This window comes from Notolepis coatsorum, assembly GCF_963971535.1.
Source record: "Notolepis coatsorum genome assembly, chromosome: 8".
Taxonomy (NCBI): domain Eukaryota; kingdom Metazoa; phylum Chordata; class Actinopteri; order Aulopiformes; family Paralepididae; genus Notolepis; species Notolepis coatsorum.
The window spans coordinates 48,790,113-48,811,719 of record NC_140172.1 but is presented as its reverse complement, the minus strand read 5'-3'; the positions used below and the strand labels follow the sequence as shown (position 1 = coordinate 48,811,719).

General features: G+C 45.5%; 1 protein-coding gene across 1 annotated transcript in view; it reads right to left on the bottom strand.

Annotated features, from left to right (window-relative positions):
* dclk1a (doublecortin-like kinase 1a) overlaps positions 1-21,607 on the bottom strand; it is a gene marked incomplete at its 5' end in the record, with an annotated part of 155,785 nt that overhangs the window by 25,252 nt on the left and 108,926 nt on the right. Inside the window, 1 exon segment of the mRNA XM_084319654.1 lies at positions 13,855-13,942. Within this exon segment, the coding sequence (XP_084175780.1) occupies positions 13,855-13,942 (88 nt within the window).

The window sequence follows — 21,607 nt, the reverse complement described above, 5'->3', positions numbered from 1 at the left end:
TTTGATCAGGACGGACAACACGATGTCAGCGTCGTATATCGACAGACAGGGAGGAGTACGCTCCCCCCGTCTGCACCGGGCGGCGGTCGAGCTCTGGCTATGGGCGTTTTTCAATCTGCGCAGCCTGAGGGCTCTCCACGTCCCCGGCAGGAAGAATGTGGGTGCAGATGTGATGTCGCGGGGCGGTCCTCACCCTGACGAGTGGGGTCTACATCCAGACATAGTCAGACAGGTCTGGGACCGATTCGGGGAGGCCACGGTGGACCTGTTTGCGAGCAGACAGTCCCACCAGTGCCCCTTGTGGTTCTCGTCAGTCGGAAGGACAACCCCTCTCTGGGGGTGGATGCCTTCTCGATGTATCCGTGGCTGCCCGGGATTCTGTACGTGTGATGTATGTGGCTGTTGGTGTGTTACGACCTCACCATTTCTATTCCTGCCCTCTAGGGGGAGGGCGAGCACTTCTTAAGGTGACAGCTCAGCCCGCTTCCGGGTTCGTTGTTATGGCAATAAAGATAGCTGCAGCCATCGTCTGTAGTCCCTGTCAACAGCGTCTCCAGTGTGATTAATATGCTACCATTGTACGGGGTCACATATATAATAAATGGCGACGAGTACGGTTCATCCAGTGACGGCACTGGTTGAAAAGAATCCACGCTAACGTTTGTTTGATGACAGAACGAGTGGAAGAGGAATCTACACTGACGCCGGTTAGCGAAGGGGCTAACGTCGGCGGATCTGCCGCGGGACAATCACACAGAGGGATGGCTGGTATCATCGGGCATATCGTGGCTTTTGATGAATCGACGGAGCAGTGGCCAACTTATGTGGAACGGTTTGAACATTTTGTGGCTGCAAATGACATTTCCGATGAGAAGAGGCTTCCGGTGTTTTTGAGTCTAATAGGGGCAACAACATACGGGTTACTGCGCAGTTTGATTGCTCCGGATAAACCGGGGGATATAACTTATACTCAGACTGTGCAAGCATTGCAAAGCCATTTTTCTCCCAAGCCCATTGTGATTGCGGAAAGATTCCGTTTCCATAAACGACATCAATCGGAGGGGGAGACAATAGCCCAGTATATTGCGGATTTGAAGAAGCTGTCGGAGCACTGCGAGTTTGGCACGTACCTGTCAGACGCGTTACGGGACCGGTTCGTGTGTGGTCTCCTCAGCGAGTCCATACAGAAGAGACTATTGACCGAGAATGCTCTCACCTATCACAGAGCGGTGGAAATAGCCGTTGCTATGGAAACGGTGGCGAGGGAGGCACAACAGCTCAGCAGCTCTGTAAAAGTGAATGCGATGTCTCTCTCATCTACACCTGGGAGAAAATGCACCCGGTGTGGGAGGACAAATCATGTGGAGAGTGGCTGTTTCTTCAAGGACCAGGCCTGTCACCGTTGCGGTAAGAAAGGCCATATTGCACGTACATGCAGAGAGAGCAAGCAGGAAAATAAACCAGCAAGTGACACAAGATGGGAGCAAAGAGACAGAGGGGGGATTAACACAAGATGGGAGCAAAGAGACAGAGGGGGAGAAAGGTCAAAAAGGCGGATAAATAAGATGAACACCAGGGGGATGCAGAGTGATACAGGGTCTGATTCAGATGGGGAATTAGCCCTGCACAGGGTGGATGCAGCAGGTGATGTGTCTCAGCAGGGCGGTGCAGCCTCATCAGTGATTTGGGTTAGGCCAAAAGTGGAGGGGCAAATGATTGACATGGAGCTTGACACGGGGGCAGCCGTTTCACTGATATCAGAGAAATTGTATAGTGAAAAGTTCAGTCATATTCGCCTGCGCCACACCCACATTCTGCTGAAAACATATACAGGTGAAGTGATCGCACCAGTGGGGGTGGTAAAGGTGAAGGTTCAAATGAAAAGAGACCAAGCACGGCTCCCACTATATGTGGTGAAAGGCGATGCACCCCCCTTGTTCGGCCGTGAGTGGCTGAGAAGAGTGAGACTGGACTGGAGAGCCATAAAAACAGTTAGATCTGGACAACGCATGCAGGGGAACACGCTGGAAGCAGTGTTAAAGGGGCATGCCAATGTATTTAAGGATGAACTGGGGACATTGAAGGGCTTTGAAGTAGCTCTGACACTCAAGCCCGAACATCAGCCGAAGTTCTGTCAGGCCCGGGTGGTTCCCTATGCACTTAGGCCAAAGGTGGACGCTGAGCTAGAGCGCCTGCAACGGCTAAATGTAATTTCGCCTGTGCAGTTCAGTGAATGGGCGACCCCCATTGTACCTATCATTAAGAAGAATGACAGTGTGCGCATCTGCGGGGATTTTAAAGTGACGGTGAACCCGGCCCTCTGTGCTGAACATTATCCAATACCCCGGATAGAGGATATGTTTGCTTCGCTAGCGGGGGGGGGCAGCGGTTCAGCAAGCTGGATCTGGCTCACGCATACTTGCAGGTGCCGGTGCAGGAGAGTTCACGCAAATATCTCACCATCACAACGCACAAGGGGATGTTCTGCTATAACCGACTGCCTTTCGGCATAACGTCAGCGCCTTCTATCTTTCAGCGTATTATGGATCAAGTCCTCCAGGGGCTTCCCAATGTGCACTGCTTTTTGGATGACATATTGGTAACTGGGTGTAATGATGCAGAGCACCTGAAGAATCTGGAGGGGGTGCTGGGTCGATTGGAGAAGTTTGGTCTCAGGGCGCAGCGAGGGAAATGTGAGTTTTTCAAGGACTCACTGGAATACCTGGGACATTATATTGACGCCACGGGCCTTCATAAATCCCCAGAAAAGCTCAGGGCGATTGCTGAGGCCCCAGCCCCGACAAATGTGGGCCAGCTGCGCTCCTTCCTGGGATTAATTAATTATTATGGTCGGTTTGTTCAGGACATGGCAACGACACTCAGCCCCCTTCACGCGTTACTACATAAGGGGACACCATGGAAATGGTCACAGGAGTGTGGGAAGGCTTTCTGCTCAGCTAAGGATCAACTGCTCTCGGAGAGGGTGTTGACACATTACAATCCCCAACTGCCAATCATACTGGCGTGTGACGCCTCGCCCTATGGCGTGGGCGCGGTGATTTCGCATGTGATGCCGGGAGGTCAAGAGAGGCCCATAGCGTTTGCCTCCAGGACATTGAGTAAAGCGGAGCAAAATTATGCTCAGATTGAGAGGGAGGCCCTGGGGATCATATTTGGCGTGCGCAAGTTCCACGCCTATCTGTACGGGCGCCATTTTACCCTACTCACAGACCACAGGCCCCTGACTACAATATTGAGCCCCAGTAAAGCTATCCCATCGATGGCGGCTGCTAGACTGCAGCGATGGGCCCTAATATTAGCTGCTCACAACTACACGATTCAGTACAGGGGGGCGGCGGACCATGGCAATGCGGACGGCCTCTCACGCCTGCCACTGCCGGTTGAGCATAAGGACAAACCAGGTTCAGTGGATACGGTACTGATACATCACCTTGAATCGCTGCCAGTATGCAGCACTGACATTCGTAAGGAAACGAGGTATGATCCAGTACTCGCTCAGGTGATGGACATGTGTTTGTCAGGACACTTCCCTGTGGCGCAAGGGCAGGACAGTGCACTGACTCCCTATTACACAAGAAAAGATGAACTCTCAGTGGTACAGGGGTGTTTGTTGTGGGGAAATCGGGTGATTGTGCCTCCAAAATTGAGACCCCAATTACTACAGGAGCTGCATGCAGGCCACCCGGGAGTAGTTAAAATGAAAGGTGTGGCTCGTAGTTACATCTGGTGGCCGGGGATTGACGCTCAAATAGAACAACAGGCCAGAGTGTGTCAGTCGTGTCAGCGCAACCAGAAATCTCCCGGTCTCTCCCCACTTCACTCCTGGCCGTGGCCAGGCACTCCGTGGCAGAGGATACATGTGGACTTTGCAGGGCCCTTTGAGGGTCATATGTTTATGGTGGTGGTGGATGCTCACTCCAAGTGGCCAGAAGTGAAGCTGATGGGATCCACCACAACCGCTAAGACTATTCAAGTACTGCGGGGGTTGTTTAGTCGCCATGGATTGCCAGAAGTTCTGGTGAGCGACAATGGGCCGCAGTTTACTTCATATGAGTTTGCGTCTTTCCTCAAGGGAAATGGAGTGAAGCACATGCGCTCTGCTCCTTTTCACCCGGCCACGAACGGTCAAGCGGAGCGCTTTGTACAGACACTAAAACGCTCATTGAAAGCGTCTCGAGGAGCGACGACAGTGCAGCACAGACTGGATTCGTTTCTGCTCAGCTACAGAAATGCTCCCCACGCCACGACTAATGAGTCTCCGGCGGTGCTTTTCCTTCGCCGCCGACTCCGCTCCCGCCTTGACCTTCTCAAACCCAGTGTGGCAGTGGTGGTGGATCAAGCTCAGACAGTCCAGCAGGATCGCAGAGCCCAGTTCGCCAGAGACAAGGACTTTGCATCGGGAGACCCGGTGCTGGTCCGTGATTATAGACGGGGGAGGATAAGTGGATGCCAGGGGTGGTGGTCTCCCAGGAGGGGCCAGTGTCCTACACAGTCGGGGTAGGCTCGGGGCATTGGAAACGCCACACAGAACAGATGCGGGCATGTGACCCGATGCTACTCACTTCAGGGGAGCCTATACCACCAGCCCCATTGGCACAAACTACGACAGCCATTATGCCAGATCCAGTGACCGTTTCCCCAGCGGGCGGACAGGAGTCCTCCCTAACCGGTCCCTCAGTCACGCACACTGAGGCAGCTGACTTAGAGCCAACCAGAACATCTACAGAGACTAGTAGGAGGTACCCGGTGAGGGTAACTAAGCCTCCTGATCGTCTCACATATTGAGCGGGACGTTCTGACAGTCTCAGTTGGACTATGGGGGTTATTGCACTATTGTTTTGTGGTGTTATATTAGAAGGGGTCATTCAGGGGCACTTTATCACTATATTAGGTACTGGGTTTGGAAGTGGGGACAGCGATACGATTAAGTGGGGAGGAGTGTGATGTATGTGGCTGTTGGTGTGTTACGACCTCACCATTCCTATTCCTGCCCTCTAGGGGGAGGGCGAGCACTTCTTAAGGTGACAGCTCAGCCCGCTTCCGGGTTCGTTGTTATGGCAATAAAGATAGCTGCAGCCATCGTCTGTAGTCCCTGTCAACAGCGTCTCCAGTGTGATTAATATGCTACCATTGTACGGGGTCACATATATAATAGTACGCATTCCCCCCCATACACCTGATAGCTCAGCTGTTGGGGCGGGTACGTCAGGAGCGCGGGACTTTGATCCTGGTCGCGCCGGGCCGGGGCTCAGCTGTGTGGTTCCCGGCCCTGATTCAGCTCTTGGTGGCACCACCGTGGCCTGTTCCGTGGTCACCGCGGGCCCGCTCTCAGGCACGCAGAACTTTGTTCTGCCTCCTGTTCTGGGGCAGCCTCTAGGCTTGGCTGCTGAAAGGGTGAATCTGGTGGGGATGCGTCTTGACTCTTCTGTGGTTAACGCCATCCGGAATGCGCGTGCTCCGTCCACTACCACGGCTTACGCTGGGAAGTGCCGTATGGTCGGGAGTGGGGGGCAGAACATTGTTCAGCCACCCTCTCGTGGGACATTCTTGCTTGGCGCACGGCGTCTCAAGCCTGTGGAACGTTCTCTGTCTCTGAGTCGGGATCTCCAACTGTTCAGGAAAGGCTGTTGGGGGCCCCGTTTGGCCTCTTGAACAGGCGCCATTGGATCGTCTGTCTTACGACCGCGTTCCTTTTTTGGGCCAGCACCTCCACTAAATGCGTGGGTGAGCCATGTGCTCTCTCGGTGCGGCCTGAGTGCCTGTCTGTTCGGGCCGATAACGGGGCGACTCTGAGGCCTAATCCGGTCTTCGTGCCAAAGAATATCCGGAGCTCTTTTCGCTCCAGGGATATTGTGATTCAGGCGTTTCATCCTCCTCCTCGCGCTAGTGGGTTGAAGTCGAGCCTCGGTGGCCCTCGCGCGGGTGATGCGCTGTCCAAGCAGCGCCTGTCACATTGGTTGTGCAAGGGCATTGCCCTTTGCTACACGTTGGCTGGACAGGTTCCCCCCGGGGGCGTCAGGGCGCACTCCATTTGTGGTGTGGCGGCCTCTGCTGCCCTGTTAGGGGGGGCCTCGGTGGAGGACATTTGTGCTGCGGCCTCCTGGTCCTCCCTGAGTCCTTTTGTTAGGTTTTACCTCATGGACATGACTGGGGGTTCTGTCTCCCAGGCGGTTCTGAGGTCTGGGACCTCTCCAGCAGCCCGCCATCAGGTGGGCTAGCAGGGGTGTGTGGGTGTGGACCGCAGGGTGCTGTGTCACGCGTGGTCCCACCTGTGCTGTGCATCCAGGGGTGCCTGGTTCCCACTTTTTTCACACATTGGTGGAGTTGACTGCCTCCCCCCCTTCGTTAGGACGGGCGGGTGGACGGGACTCCCCTGGCTGGGGCTTACGGGCCCTCAGGGGGTGCATTTGTCGGGCCACGCGTCCGCTCTGCCCCTTATCTCAATATGTGACCACGCCCAGCGTGCACGCCTACAACTCGGCGACCCAGGTTCCTGACGAGAAGAGAAGTTTTTTTTTTTTTTTTCATTTCCGTTTTTTTTTTTTTTTTTTTTATGTACTTACAGTTCGAGGGTTGAAGAACATATTTAGTATAACAGCGAACATATATAATAACTCTAATTGTGTTTAAATTGTGTTTAAAAATGGCTCCTTGAGACATACTCTGATCATCTCTCACGAAGCTCTAGGGGCAGTTCCCTCGGGCTGTCCTATTTTTGCATGTGAAAGGCTGCTGTTAATGTGAGGTACGCCCCCACACTGTCTGGTGTTTATAATTCACAGCACCTGTAGCCCACAACACTTGTTTGCTGCTTAGATAACATCGACATGGCCGCACAAAGATTATCAGTTGCTCTTAATAGAGGAAGAGATGGAATGAGTATAGACTCCTCGGCGTTAATGAGTGACCACATAACTGATTACATGACTGACAGCGACGACGGTGGTGACCGACCAGCTCTATCATCTGACGACGAGGAGACCGAGGGGCCAGGCGTCATTGTGCCAGATCCAATCGAACCTACCGACGATGGTGAAACAGAGGAAGACGGAGACATTTGCGTTGAAACTGTAGCATTGGGCTTTTCAGCTGAATCGACCATGCGATCAGTTGAAAAGATGTCTGGTTTAACGGTGGAGGGCGAAATTGAAGAGGAACTTCGAAAGATACACGCTTTCCACTGCAAGTGCCAGGCGCGCCGAAAGGAAAATTCAGAACGATCTGCCCTGTCTTGTTCAAAAAAACTGTCGGTTGAGCTAATTTACCAAAACCGATTGGACACCGCGTCGTTGACACCAAGAGAAAGGGACATGTGTCTGTTGTCCATTATTGGAACATGCCAAAATGTTTCAGAGAAGACGCAAAGTACAAAGAGAGTAAACGCTGTCCGTGTGGCTTCGAGGACAACATAAAGATTTCACGACGTTGTTGTCTGTCGTCCAACGTTCTGTTTCATTTATGGGTAAGTGTCTTTATGCTTGTATATTGTATTGGACGTAGATGTATTGTATTGGACGTATATGTATGTTTAGCAATAGCAATAAATCGGTTTAAATAGGTGTTAAAGTCTAGAGATAGTCGTCGAATCCTATTCTACCCTGCGAGGGCGTCCATTTTGGATATTCTGGGTAGTGTAGTTTTTGTGCGGCCATTTTGTAATGCACATCGCTAGGATAGGGATTCTTAAAAACTACACCTGAATGTAAACAAGAGTGATTGATTGATTGATTGAAAAGTTTATTAACAGATTGCAGAATGGGTACAGTACAGTACAGCTCAATACATACAATTGTTAAGGGGATGCAGACCAGAGAAAGACTTTCATCTTGTTTACATCAGGGTCCCCCATTTTCAATTCATCATAACATAATATATGACATACATGACATACAGATACAGTGTGTACAATGTGTGTATTTCATTCATTAATTCTCTTCCCTATTGTTAACATTTTTGTTTAGGATCAGCGATGCGCTTCTCAAAAGCCTTTTCAAACACTACAAGACAGATGGCCTCACACCGCGGGAGAGGAAGAAACAGCCGAGAAATCACAAGCGTTTTTTGTCTCTTTTTGACGTAAAAAGGGTTGTGACATTTCTGATCAACTTTGCTGTCCTCCATGCGATTGTGTCGCCTGGCCGTCATGCTGGTCACAAGGATTTCACTGCAAAGTTACTGCCAACCAATCTGACCAAAGCTTCCCTGTGGCGCCTTTACAGCAGTATAGAAGGTATGTCACAAAACCACCCCTTGCTCTCTCTCTTTCTCTCTCACACACACACATGGTTCCCACTTTTTCTTATTCTACCAATCTAACAAAAACACTTGTCTTTTCAGGATTTCGTGTTGTTGGTCAGAGATCCTTCCTTCGGTTGTGGAAAGCACTCCTTCCGCAGATAATGATCACAAAACCCAGGACAGATCTGTGTTCTCAATGCTACTCCAACAATCACCAATTACAGCAAGCCGCGGGAAGGCCAGAGAAGTTGCAGGTGGAGAAACTCCAGGTGTGTACAGTCTACTTTCACTACTACACTACAGACTGTTTTTTACCACCATCTATTCCCCTGTACCCCCGTCCATAGTGGCTTGTTTACAGTATTTACCCAAACATAACAACGTCCGATGACGACATAGATAGCAAGCATTTTACTGTTCATATCTCAGCCGCAGGGAGCTGTTGTTGTTGTCGTTGAGCTGAGCTCTCGTCAAAATCAATGGCGGACAAAAGCGGAAGTAAAAAACGCATAGCGCTCGCCGATTGGTGCAAGCGGTGTGACGTAATTGGCAGACTCGACTGTCAATCAAAATTATTCTGTTGCCGGCTGAATGATTGAATGCAGAATGGGTACAATACAGTACAGCTCAATACAACAACAGTGGACTGGAGGATGAAGACCAGAAAAAGACTTTCGCCTTTTTTACATAAGGGTCCTCCATTTTCAATTCATCAAAACATTTAGAGACATACAAATATACAGTAGTTTCATAAAAATGCTAAAATGCTATTGATTGATTGATTTAAAACTTTATTAACATATTGCAGAATGGGTACAGTACAGCTCAATACATACAATTGTTAAGGGGATGCAGACCAGAGAAAGACTTTCGTCTTGTTTACATCAGGGTCCCCCATTTTCAATTAATCATATTTCATATCTAAATCATATAATATCTCATTGCTAAATATATGCAATATATAATCTAATAATCCAATAATCTAAATCTAATATATAATATAAAAATGCTAAATGCATGGGTATTTTATTTTGTCTTTAATGTTAGCTTGCAAACTCGAATACTGTCTTGGTAAGCCTCATAATGAATTGTTTGGGGAAAAAAAGAAAAACATTGTGATGTGTATCGTGTATCGCCGAAAGGTCAGAAAATATCGTGATATCATATTTAGGCCATATCGCCCAGCCCTAGCTTCAACACACATGACATTAGGATAACCTGAGGATAACTGAGCACTGCCACCTCATTAGCCGTGTGTGTGTGTGTGTGTGTGTGTGTATTGAGCCGTACTGTGTTGTACCCATTCTGCAATCTGTTAAATAACGTTTTCATTCATTCATGCTTTCATCCAGGTGCAGTTAAAACATCTGGCCCTTGTTGACAGAGAACGCGAGCTGTTGCAGGAGATGACTGCCGCCACAAAGAGCACATGCGCCGCGGACATGGATCTGTCGCTAGGCCCCTCCCCACCTGCAAGCAGAGATATCATGATGCACTACAGCTTTGATTACGCACAGCAGGTGAATATCCAATATAATGTTGCTTTTTGTTGTTAAAGGAAAACTTACAGGAACGTTTGAGTTGTATTTGGAGTGTATTTAGATGAGATGAGAGTGGGAGGAGAGAGGAGAGAGAAAATAGGAGAAGAGAGGAGAGAATAGGAAAAGAGAGGAGAATAGAGAGAGAGAAGCACTTTGAGCTGCAATTCTTGGAATGAAGGTGCTATACAAATACGGTTTATTATTGTTATTATAGTTTATTCAGTTTTAATGTAAAAATAGTTCCTTATAGTTTTAGCAGTATTTTTTCATGAATCACTCGCCAAACATAAAAAATACTTGCATTTGGCTAGTAAAGTGGCCTAATTTCCTTCCCTGTTCCCTTATTTCAATGTCCTTTTTTCTTTTTCTTCTTTCTCTGTCAGGTTCATTTTCCATCTCACCCTTTTCAAGTGGGTCCCATCTTTTTTCAAACACCGCGCAAATGTGGCCTGTTCGGTGTCCACTGTGAAGGGCTGACGAAGCAGGTGAATTACCTGATTGATGAAGGGATGTCAACTGGTAAAGGCAGCAACGCCGTTATCAGCTATGTGGATCATTTCTTCACCAACTATGGAGTTGGAGAAAAATCAGTGGACCTGCACTGCGACAATTGTTCCGGGCAAAATAAAAACAATTATGTCTTGTGGTATTTTGCGTGGCGTACTATTCACAAACTTCACCTGCAGCTTGCGCTCCACTTCCTAATTGCAGGCCACACTAAGTTTGGCCCCGACTGGTGCTTCGGTTTGATAAAGCAGGTCTACAGGAAGACTGCGGTCGACACCCTGGCAGGCATCGCAGACATCGTCAGGAAAAGCTCTGCAGTGAAAGGAGTCAATATCCCCCAACTTGTCGGTCGCGAAGATGGCACAGTGTATGTTCCAAGCTACGACTGGCAACAACATCTGGGAGGCTTCTTCAAAAGATTCCCACAAATAAAGAAATACCAGCACTTCAGCTTCGATGCCAACAGTCCTGGCATGGTGACGGCGAAATTACACTGTGACGATACAGAGCCATTCACGTTTCAGCTGTTGAAAGACCCAAAACGCTACCCAACCATCTCTGGTTTTCCTGTCCTCCCCCCACCTGGTCTAGACAACGACCGACAGGAATATCTTTATAAGGAGATAAGACAATACTGTTCTGATGACGCAAAAGACATTACATGCCCACTCCCAACGTCTAGAGCACCTCAGAACAAGAAGACTGTACGATGTTAGATACCATGGAGAAGACACATGGATGTAGAGCACACACACACACACACACACACACACACACACACTGTACTAGCAGTCACTTTAACATGAACACACACACACACACTCATGCTGCACACGCTCACAATGTAAGGTCACTTTAAAAAAATTAAACAAGAACAGGAGTGGTTCTTGTAGAGTAAAAGCTTTTGTAAAACTCATGTACATATACCTGATATGTCTTATTCTTATTACTTGTATTATTGCACAATGTCGCATTCTCATCCTATTGGATTCTTATTATTGCATTCTTGACTTGACTTGATAGTATAGTAGTACTAGTATAGCATAGGGACATAGAAGAATTGTATTGTTGTGTACCGGTACATGTACATTATATTTTTATTATTATTACTATTGTTTTATTGCACAATCGTAGCGGGCATGGCCAACCGCATTTCACTGTATGCCCTGGTATGTATGCAATGAATAAAAAAAAGTCACTTTAAACTAAATGGAAAGGTCACTTTAAAGTAAAGAACCGATGTGGTTCTTGTATAGTTTAGATTATTGTAGTATAGCATAATGACAGAGTTGAAACTGTATTAGCATGTCTATTTTTATCATGCACATCTTATGCCTTCTTATTACCTGTTTATGTATTTTATTATTAGTATTATTGCACAATCGATGCAGGCATGACCACCCGCATTTCACTGTATGCCCTGGTATGTATGTGACTAATAAACCTCTTGAATTGATTTGATATTGTCTGCTGATTTTCGTCCAGTTGTCACATGAAAGGTGGTAACAAAGATAATGATAATGAATGAGGCTTGTGTCTATCACTCCGCTGGCCAGTTCTACCAACTATGCATTAAAATTCCCTGCGGTCAACATAATTTCTTCCTATTTTGGTTGTAATTGTGTAATGATAGATGTATAACCTGAACACTGTACATATCTGTTTTCAGGAAACACTGGGCTATACAAATAATATGCTGTGATGTCACATGAATGTATAAATATATGGCCATGCATTTAATCTCTCTCTTTTTTATAAAATCATTATAGCCAACATGCAATATATCCCATTGATTGGTACAATGGGACAGACATTTGTTTTATACAGCTATAACCTGCATTCTTTCAAAATATATCATTAATCAATAAAACAGATATTGGAATACATAAATAAAGGTTTTCAATTCAATAACTGAAATATACATTATTCAGACTAGTAGTTATATTACTACTACAATACAAAATTTTGTATCTGATCTGTCAGCATGGCTGTCACAGCACTTAATTATGTTAATACTATTCAGGGGAGAGGTGTGGCTGGGAGGTATTGTTTACGCCCAGCAGAATCCTGGCAAAAGGTGTCAAATCTTTAAGAGCTGTTTTCTCTGCTTAGGTCTCTGGGGAAAAAAGACTGCTACAAGATTTAAAATTAGCACATCACAATAATAACATTCTCAGATTTCAAGTATGACACATCATTTGAAAGCTTACATTCTGTACTTTCACAATCTGGAAAAATCTGGAAAATGAAAAAATAGACATGTAGGCTATAGCACTGGTCGCGGTCACATATGGCAGAGCGAGACGCGATAGCCAGTAATGAGATATAACGAAAGGTTATTTTATAACCTAGTTATATGAATACTGGCTGAGCGTCTCGCTCTTAGCGCCCTGAGGTCCCTTGGATGTTTTTCCGCTTATAGAAATCGAACTGGGAAGGGTGAGCGTGACCATTTCCGGCATCATATAGGGAGACGCATGGGAGTGGCTTGGTCACGTGCAAGTGGGTGCATTTGTTTGTTTCGCGTGCACGCTAGGTGCGTGGAGATAAGAGGTTATCTCAATATGGCAGAGCGAGACGCTCAGCCAGTATTCATATAACTAGGTTATAAAATAACCTTTCCTTATTGGTGCTTCTCCTATAAGTAGATGGGGGGGGGGGGGGGGTATTGGTGCTTCTCCTATAACTAGATGCGGGGGTATTGGTGCTTCTCCTATAACTAGATGGGGGGGGGGTTATTGGTGCTTCTCCTATAACTAGATAGGGGGGGTATTGGTGCTTCTCCTATAACTAGATGGGGGGGGGGGGTATTGTTGCTTCTCCTATAACTAGATGGGGGGGGGGTATTGCTGCTTCTCCTATAACTAGATGGGGGGGGGGGGTATTGGTGCTTCTCCTATAACTAGATGGGGGGGGGTATTGGTGCTTCTCCTAGAACTAGATGGGGGGGTATTGGTGCTTCTCCTATAACTAGATGGGGGGGGGGTATTGGTGCTTCTCCTATAGCTAGATGGGGGGGGGGGTATTGGTGCTTCTCCTATAACTAGATGGGGGGGGGGGGGTATTGGTGCTTCTCCTATAACTAGATGGGGGGGGTATTGGTGCTTCTCCTATAACTAGATGTGGGGGGTATTGGTGCTTCTCCTATAACTAGATGGGGGGGGGGGTATTGGTGCTTCTCCTATAACTAGATGGGGGGGGGGGGTATTGGTGCTTCTCCTATAACTAGATGGGGGGGGGGGTATTGCTGCTTCTCCTATAACTAGATGGGGGGGGGGGGTATTGGTGATTCTCCTATAACTAGATGGGGGGGGGGTATTGGTGCTTCTCCTATAACTAGATGGGGGGGGGGGGTATTGGTGCTTCTCCTATAACTAGATGGGGGGGGGGGGGTATTGGTGCTTCTCCTATAACTAGATGGGGGGGGGGGGTATTGGTGCTTCTCCTATAACTAGATGGGGGGGGGGGTATTGGTGCTTCTCCTATAGCTAGATGGGGGGGGGGGGTATTGGTGCTTCCTCCTATAATGGAGGTTCATCTTTCTTACCTTCAGGAACAGGAACTGGCCCGTCTCCATTTTCCACTGGGTTAGATACTGTGTCAGAGGACAGAGAGGCAGATGAGCCCTGAGAGCTCTAGGGGGGAGAGAGAGAGAGAGAGAGGGGGGGGGGGGGGGGGGAGGGGGATTCAGTGCAATATAAAGTTTTATTTATTACTCTCTTCACAACATCATTGTGTGTGTGTAGCCAACATTGTGCAGCTGTTCAAGAGTAGAGACGGGTGCTACTTTGGCTAGTGCGTTGAATATATGTATGTATATATATATATATATATATATATATATATATATATATATATATATATATATATATATATATATATATATATATATATATATATATATATATATATATATATATATATATATATATATATATATACATGTATATCCAACAGCATCCTGTCCTGTGTGGTCATGTTAGACCAGAAGCAGTCAATATGCATCTCAGTCATCTCTGTCCAGTAGAACCTTGTTTATCTGAACACCTCTGGAATGGAGGTCATTTTATTGGACTGAACCGTTGAGATTATGATGAATAATCTTTTATTTAATAATAGGGCTGGGAGGTCTACCAAATATGAAAGTTCACCTTCATGGATCCATGCAAATGGTTCTTTACAATACCGTCATTCACAACACATATTGTAAAAAATATACATACACAATATTACAGTTAATCAAAAAGTAGTTTGTTGCAGCAGTATTTAATAAAGTAAAGCAACAACGTAAAAATATATCACATAGTAATCTGTACTGGACAACTATCATCAAGTACCCATATATTTTGGCCATATTACCCAGCACTATTTTATAATGTACATTGCAAATTGTTTCCAAGTGCAATATCAGTCTGAAAAAGAAAATGTGAATATAGGATATGTGTTGGGATGCTTTAGGAAAATAATCTACATAATATCCGTCTGGGTCGTTGAACCGGTCAGTTGGAGACATTCTACCATGTCCTACTACTTATTATTATCTGCTGTTGAGTTTTACCTCTTGTTACCACGTTTAATAAAGCAGAACATGCTCTATTAGTGAAACGAATAACCTGAAAGCAGGTTAATATTTAGAAAACTGGCTTTCACCTGTTTGCTGAAGTAAGGAGGTTGTTAAGGAGAAGGAGACCCACTTGAGATGCAGTGTCTGTCTAAAGACAAAAACTCATTACAGCTGCAACCTCCTAACCCTCCGTCTGGTTGTCATGGCAGCAACAGAAGGAGGGGGGGGGGGGGGGGGGTGGGAAGGTCTAGTTGGGACTGTACATGAAAATCTATTCCTTTGCTCTCCCCCCCCCCCCCCCCCCCCTCCTTTCTCCTCTCTTGAAGACCAGGGTCTGTGGAATGTCAGAATACTAGTGTTGAATAATTGAGCTACATACGATATGATACGTGATGTTAGCCCACACTGACAACAGGTTCAGAGGTGGACACTTGGAGCACACGGAAGAAGAGATAAATCAATTTTCCAGAATTAAACATTTATTGAAATTGTATTTTTCTCCCTCGTCTGTTTTCCCTCCTTCATCCTCCCTTCCTTCTCTCCTCTTATCTCTCCTCTCCTTCAGGAACAGAGAGGCGATGGTCCTCTGGGATTCCCGCATACTCTCAGTCAGATTCTGAGGCTGCCTGGAAAGCCATGTTTTTTTTGCCCTGAGAGAAGTAATAATCCACACTGTGGCATCTCATTTTCTGGAGCACTACCGGTACTGCGTTTCGCTCTGTATCTCAACTTTTTTTTTGTCATCATCTCTGACCCTGAGAACAGGCCTGGTGAAATATTTGTGACTCAGGCTGTGTTGTGCTTACATAACCGTTGTTTTGGTTTGGGGTTGGGGGGTCATTCTGGAACAACAGATCTGATTAATATTTATGCAAGTCTTTAAACTTCCCGTGTTTTGTTGACTAAATGGCCTTTTTGTACCTTTGCTCCCTGTAATGCTTGTGTCCTCTTCTGTCCTGCACCTGTTTTCTCAATATCTCCTTTCTCCCCGTTTCTCTTCCTGCCATCGAGGGAAACAAAATACTGTTGCTATGGAAACTGTTCAGAGAGAGCACTCGCTTATGACACTTCCAGCGCAAAGATAGAGGCCTATATATGGCCATTTGCTGTCTGCATGTTGGGAGGAGAGAAAGAGAGAGCTATGTGAAGTTGGTCTACTTGATATCGATCATTACATTTGACAGCAGAGACCGAAGCCGTCTTATTATTAGACCATGTCAGGGCTTACTTTCCTCCATGTTGCACAACATATTGGACACTACCCAGCAAACTTTGGATGTCGATCAGCTGTTGGAAGTTGGGCCAGGGGCAGGCGTCTGAAACAACAGCCCAAAGAGGGGTCAAATGAACGCTTTGAACGTTTCAATGTTGTTTAAACTGTTTAGTGAGGTGAGGTGGGATGAGGATTTCAAATGCAGGCTATAAGAATATAACTGCTTCAAAAGTCAGTAGACACCCCCAACTCTGTCTTCCAAGTTTCAGGTGAAGTGTGTCAGAATACATTTGGGTTGAATGAAATGCTAATTGGTGTCAAGTTGTAACACAATGTCAGTATGGCTCACACCACTCAAACCACAACTGTCCCTAACTCCATTGATTCAAACTAACTATTATTCACAATACACAAAAACCTACCACGTTTATAGCTAGTATCTGTGCTATTCAACTAGCAAGGACACCAGTCAATACCATAATACTGCACAGTTCAGAGTGTTTATTATACAGGGTGCCTCTTATTGACCTGAACCAGCCATCTTGACAGCAGGTGGTTTGAGAACAGAGCAGCAACAACAACAGCAGACAGAATAAGTTACAACCAGAGAGACAGATATAGGCTATTGGAAGATGGAAAAATACAAAGATCAGACACTGTATACTGTACACTGATGGGGTTTACATCTGTGAAAAACTGTTTAAGTATGAAAAATCTAACAATATGACTAATAGGCGACAGCCCGCAATGTTACTACCGTACCGTATGCAAATGAGATAGCAAGAAACGTAAATATAACCTCTTTGTTTTTTTTTCTCCCTGAGGCTGAGTGCAGTACAGATGTAAGATGAATGGGATACGTTACTGTTCAGTAATGTATTTCAGTTACCAGACAGACAAATAGGCTATTCACCTGACTCTCGTCTGGAGAGATCAGCTCAGCCGGGGGGATTCCATCTCAGTCTCTGTCACTCGAACGTCACAGGGAGATCAAATGCTTCAGGGGCCGGGGAGGGAAATAATAGATCTGATACTAGTGTGTTTTGTGTTGTGAATGCCGCTCTGTTTCTGCAATATGCTTTAGCTGGTTGGAGATGAATATATAAAAAATAAAGACAAAGAAAAGAAGAAAAGAAGCAAACATACCAAAGACAAATTTGTATGAATACAAGATAATGATAGTGGACATTCACTCACCTTTATTACTAATATTCCTTTTTAAAATATTTGTGAGTAAACGTAGAGAATCAAGTATAGCCTACTAGAGATGAGGTGTGACACGGAAGGATCATTAAATACATACATGATCGTATAAAGATGTAAAGGAATGTGAATCACTACCCACTTTAAAAACCACTCTCAAAGAACACCTACGGGAGACTGCAATTAGAAACTGGCCCCTGTAAATGTCCTAACCCAACCCCCTCCAATGTACAGTAAATTACCTAGTATGGTTTTGTCAATATTCCAATGTACAGTTTTGCTTGTACAGTTGTACAGTGTTCACCCCCCGCCCCAACCCCTCCTACCCAACCCCCCCCCCCCACCCAGCCTCCTCCAATGTACAGTTTTTACGTCAAATGTATATACTCTCTTTTCTGGACTCTTTTCGTATCACAAACAGTACTGTATTTGCAAATCTGGTATCATAAATGTATAGATGTAGCAGTACTGTCTATCTGTATGTCATGTATGTCATATATGTCCTGATGAATTGAAAATGGGGGACCCTGATGTAAACAAGACGAAAGTCTTTCTCTGGTATGCATCCCCTTAACAATTGTGTGTATTGAGATGTACTGTATTGTACCATTCTGCAATCTGTTAATAAAGTTTTCAATCAATCAATCAATCAATCAATCAATCAATCAATCATCAAATCAATCGTGAGACAATGAATGAACACAAAATGAACACAAAATGAAAATGTATTTTATGATGACATCATCCAACACAAAACATACATTCAACATACATTTGATACAGAAAAAACAGAAAAACAAATTAGCCTAGAAGAGGTGGCAGCGTTATATAAGGAATGCAAGGAGACATTATTAGTCGATGAGGGAGCAGGAGCCATATTCTATTTAATTTGACTATGAGTACAGAAGAACAGTAATTCATCCAAACCTCATAGAATGAAGGGCTACTCAGGCCAGAGACATGCTCGGAAAAACTGAAATAAATTATGTGCAATAAAAAGTATTTGGGCAGAATACTATTCAAAATGTGGAACTATATCTATGTATCTATGCTCTCTCATTCTGACATGCTCTGAATCAACACAATATATATATTTTCTCGTTGCTGCATATTAATAGGCTCATTATGCCTGTTGGATAGCAAAGTCGGTTGGGAAAATCTCGGATTCAGAATAATAATTCACTGCCAGTTGTTGCCTTCATGTGTCCTGACTTCTGCCGCCTCTTTGCCGCCTCTTAATGGCTGTTGTATTCAAGAACAAGAAAGAACTGGACAAACATTCTATTAACATACACACACACAACATGAAATGAGAAATATACAACTGAATGACAAATACATGCTGTAGTATTAATCACAAACACAGGGATGGACTGAAACAAATTCAGCCAATAATAATAATAATAATAATAATAATAATAATAATAATAATAATAATAATAATAATAATAATAACACACTGTCATGCTCTCTCTCTCTCTCTCTCTCTCTCTCTCTCTCTCTCTCTCTCTCTCCCTCTCTAACATTACCTCACTCACTCAAACACACACACACACACACACACACACACACACACACACACACACACACACACACACACACACACACACACACACACACACACACACACACACAAAATAATGAATCACCCAACATAAAATAACAACAAGAGGAGGAGCATGCAATTCAATGGACTCTGGACATGAATGATTCAATAGTGAGAGGCGGATGTAGGTGAGATACTACTGTTGACAATAAGCACACACACACACACACACACTCACACACACACACACACACACACACACACACACACACACACACACACACACACTCACACACACACACACACACACACACACACACACACACACACACACACACACACACACACACCACACACACACACACACACACACACACACATACACACACACGCACACACACACACACACACACACACACAGACACACACACCATCATTTAGCTACCTGATTACATCATAGCTGGAGCAGCTGTGTTGGCATCAAAGAGATAACTATAGTGTTCTAGTTCTGTTATTGACTTGAGTCTGAGTCATTCATGCCTCTCTGTCTCTGACAATATCCCACTGCTGTTTTTTTTATTTTATTAAATTTGTTATATCGTAGGGCGGCTGGGTAGCGCAGTGGACTAAGCATTCGCCTATACCACCGCAGAGACTCTGGGATCGAGTCAGCGGTACCTCCGGCTTGGTCAGTCATCCCTAGTAACACAATTGGCAGTGTTAGCAGGTGGGAAGCGGTGGGGTATGTGTCCTGGTCGTGTGTATATTTTCCATAACGCACTTTCACTTCCGCGTTCGGGTTCTGCAATCTGTTTGGCCACTAACGTTTCTCTCAGCGCCAATCGCGTTACGCCTAGTTATGCCTCTAACAGACTGCTAGCTAGCTGACACCTAGTTCTATCACTGGTTAAGCTTGGCGACTCTTTCGAAGTTGGTTAAGGTTAGAGTTTGGAATCAGGGCTGGTGGTCTATCGCCCTGCTCTCAACCAAACTCTAACCTTAACCAACTTCGAAAGAGTCGCCAAGCTTAACCAGTGATAGAACTAGGCGTAACGCGAGAGAGAGAAACGTCAGTGGCCAATCAGATCGCGGAACCCGAACGTGGAAGTGAAAGTGCGTTAGGGAGGGTCCTTAGGGTCACAACACGGAGAATCATGTCAATTTTCAATTCAAGTAAAAACATGAAAATCATCCATTACGCTGGAGATAGGGGGAGGGGAGTTCATGTATATAGTCTTCAGATTTTCTTACGCTTGTGTTGATAATTCAGGAAATTGGGTCATTCCCCCAGTCTAGAATAAACACAGTATAAACCCCCTACATTAGGGGAAGTGTGAACGTCTATCTGATCTCACTGTGTTGTAAATGTTTCAACTGATTGTATTATTGATGTTCTATCTCTTTTTTTTCCTTCTTCTTTTTAGTTTGGCAATACATTTTCTTAATTGTTGTAATTGGAAATGGTGGGGGTCTACCTCAATGTGTTGAATAAAGAATGAAGCCATGCTATTGCCTATATTGTACAGACAAATGGCTGTTTCATGTGTGAAAGCGTGCTCTTTGAGCAGACGTGGAAGTGGAAGTGAATCTTTGAGTGGTTGTGTATGGGAGGAAGTGTGCATGTGTGCCAGTGTGTGTATGTGTGTGAGTGCATGTGTCCTGAGAGAGAATTAAGTATTTGAGCTTTGGGATTGACTATGCATGGCTAACATGGTACAAAGCAATGCCTGTAAAGTCAGCAGCTGAAGGAACTAGACGGTAATGGTCTGTGTTGTAGGCTACACACGCAACCTACTTTAGGCAGTCAAGTGCCCGGCCCTAAGTATTCCAGTGCAAGGCTCAGCGGATGAGCCATCTTTGTACTGTACCAGGTCAGAAGGCCTATTCAGTTCCAAGGTTACTTTTGTACTGTATGCATTCATACCTGACTTCAGTACGCATTCAGCTGAAATTGAAAAATAATTACGTGAGCATGTGTGTGTGTGCGTGCGTGTGATATCTATGTTTTTAATAAGCCTAACCCTTAATTAATATCCCGCAACAATAGAATACAATAGTCCATAATTGTGACTGTTCTCTGGACCTAACAGAGGTTAGTGTAGATTAAGTTAGAAAAGCAGTAACTGTAAACTGTAAGAGCTACAGTTATACATGCAGTGGTGTGTGTGTACAACTATTTATATACATATGTACCGGTATGTATGTGCGTGGAGGGGGTGACAAAAAGGAAATTGTGTTAAAGGAGTATTGGGTCAACTCTAAACAATTCTACTTCATTGAGAAGCCTATGTTTCAGAGAGAGAGAGAGAGAGAGAGAGAGAGAGAGAGAGAGAGAGAGAGAGAGAGAGAGGAGAGAGAGAGAGAGAGAGAGAGAGAGAGAGAGAGAGAGAGGAGAGAGAGAGAGAGAGAGAGAGAGAGAGAGAGAGAGAGAGAGAGCGAAAGAGAGAGAGAGAGAGAGAGAGAGAGAGAGAGAGAGAGAGAGAGAGAGAGCGAAAGAGAGAGAGAGAGAGAGAGAGAGAGAGAGAGAGAGAGAGAGAGAGAGAGAGAGAGAGAGAGAGAGAGATGGAAATTAAAAACCATGTGGGAGGGAAGGTAAGGGAGAGCGAGGATAATCAGTGAAAGAGAGAAGGTAGAGAAAGTAGGAAGTCACGGAGAGAAAGAAGGAATAATACAACAGAGCCTAAAGCCGCGGAGGGTGGAGAGGAGGAGAGAGGAGATAAGGAGGAGAGAGGAGATAAGGAGGAGAGAGGAGATAAGGAGGAGAGAGGAGAGGA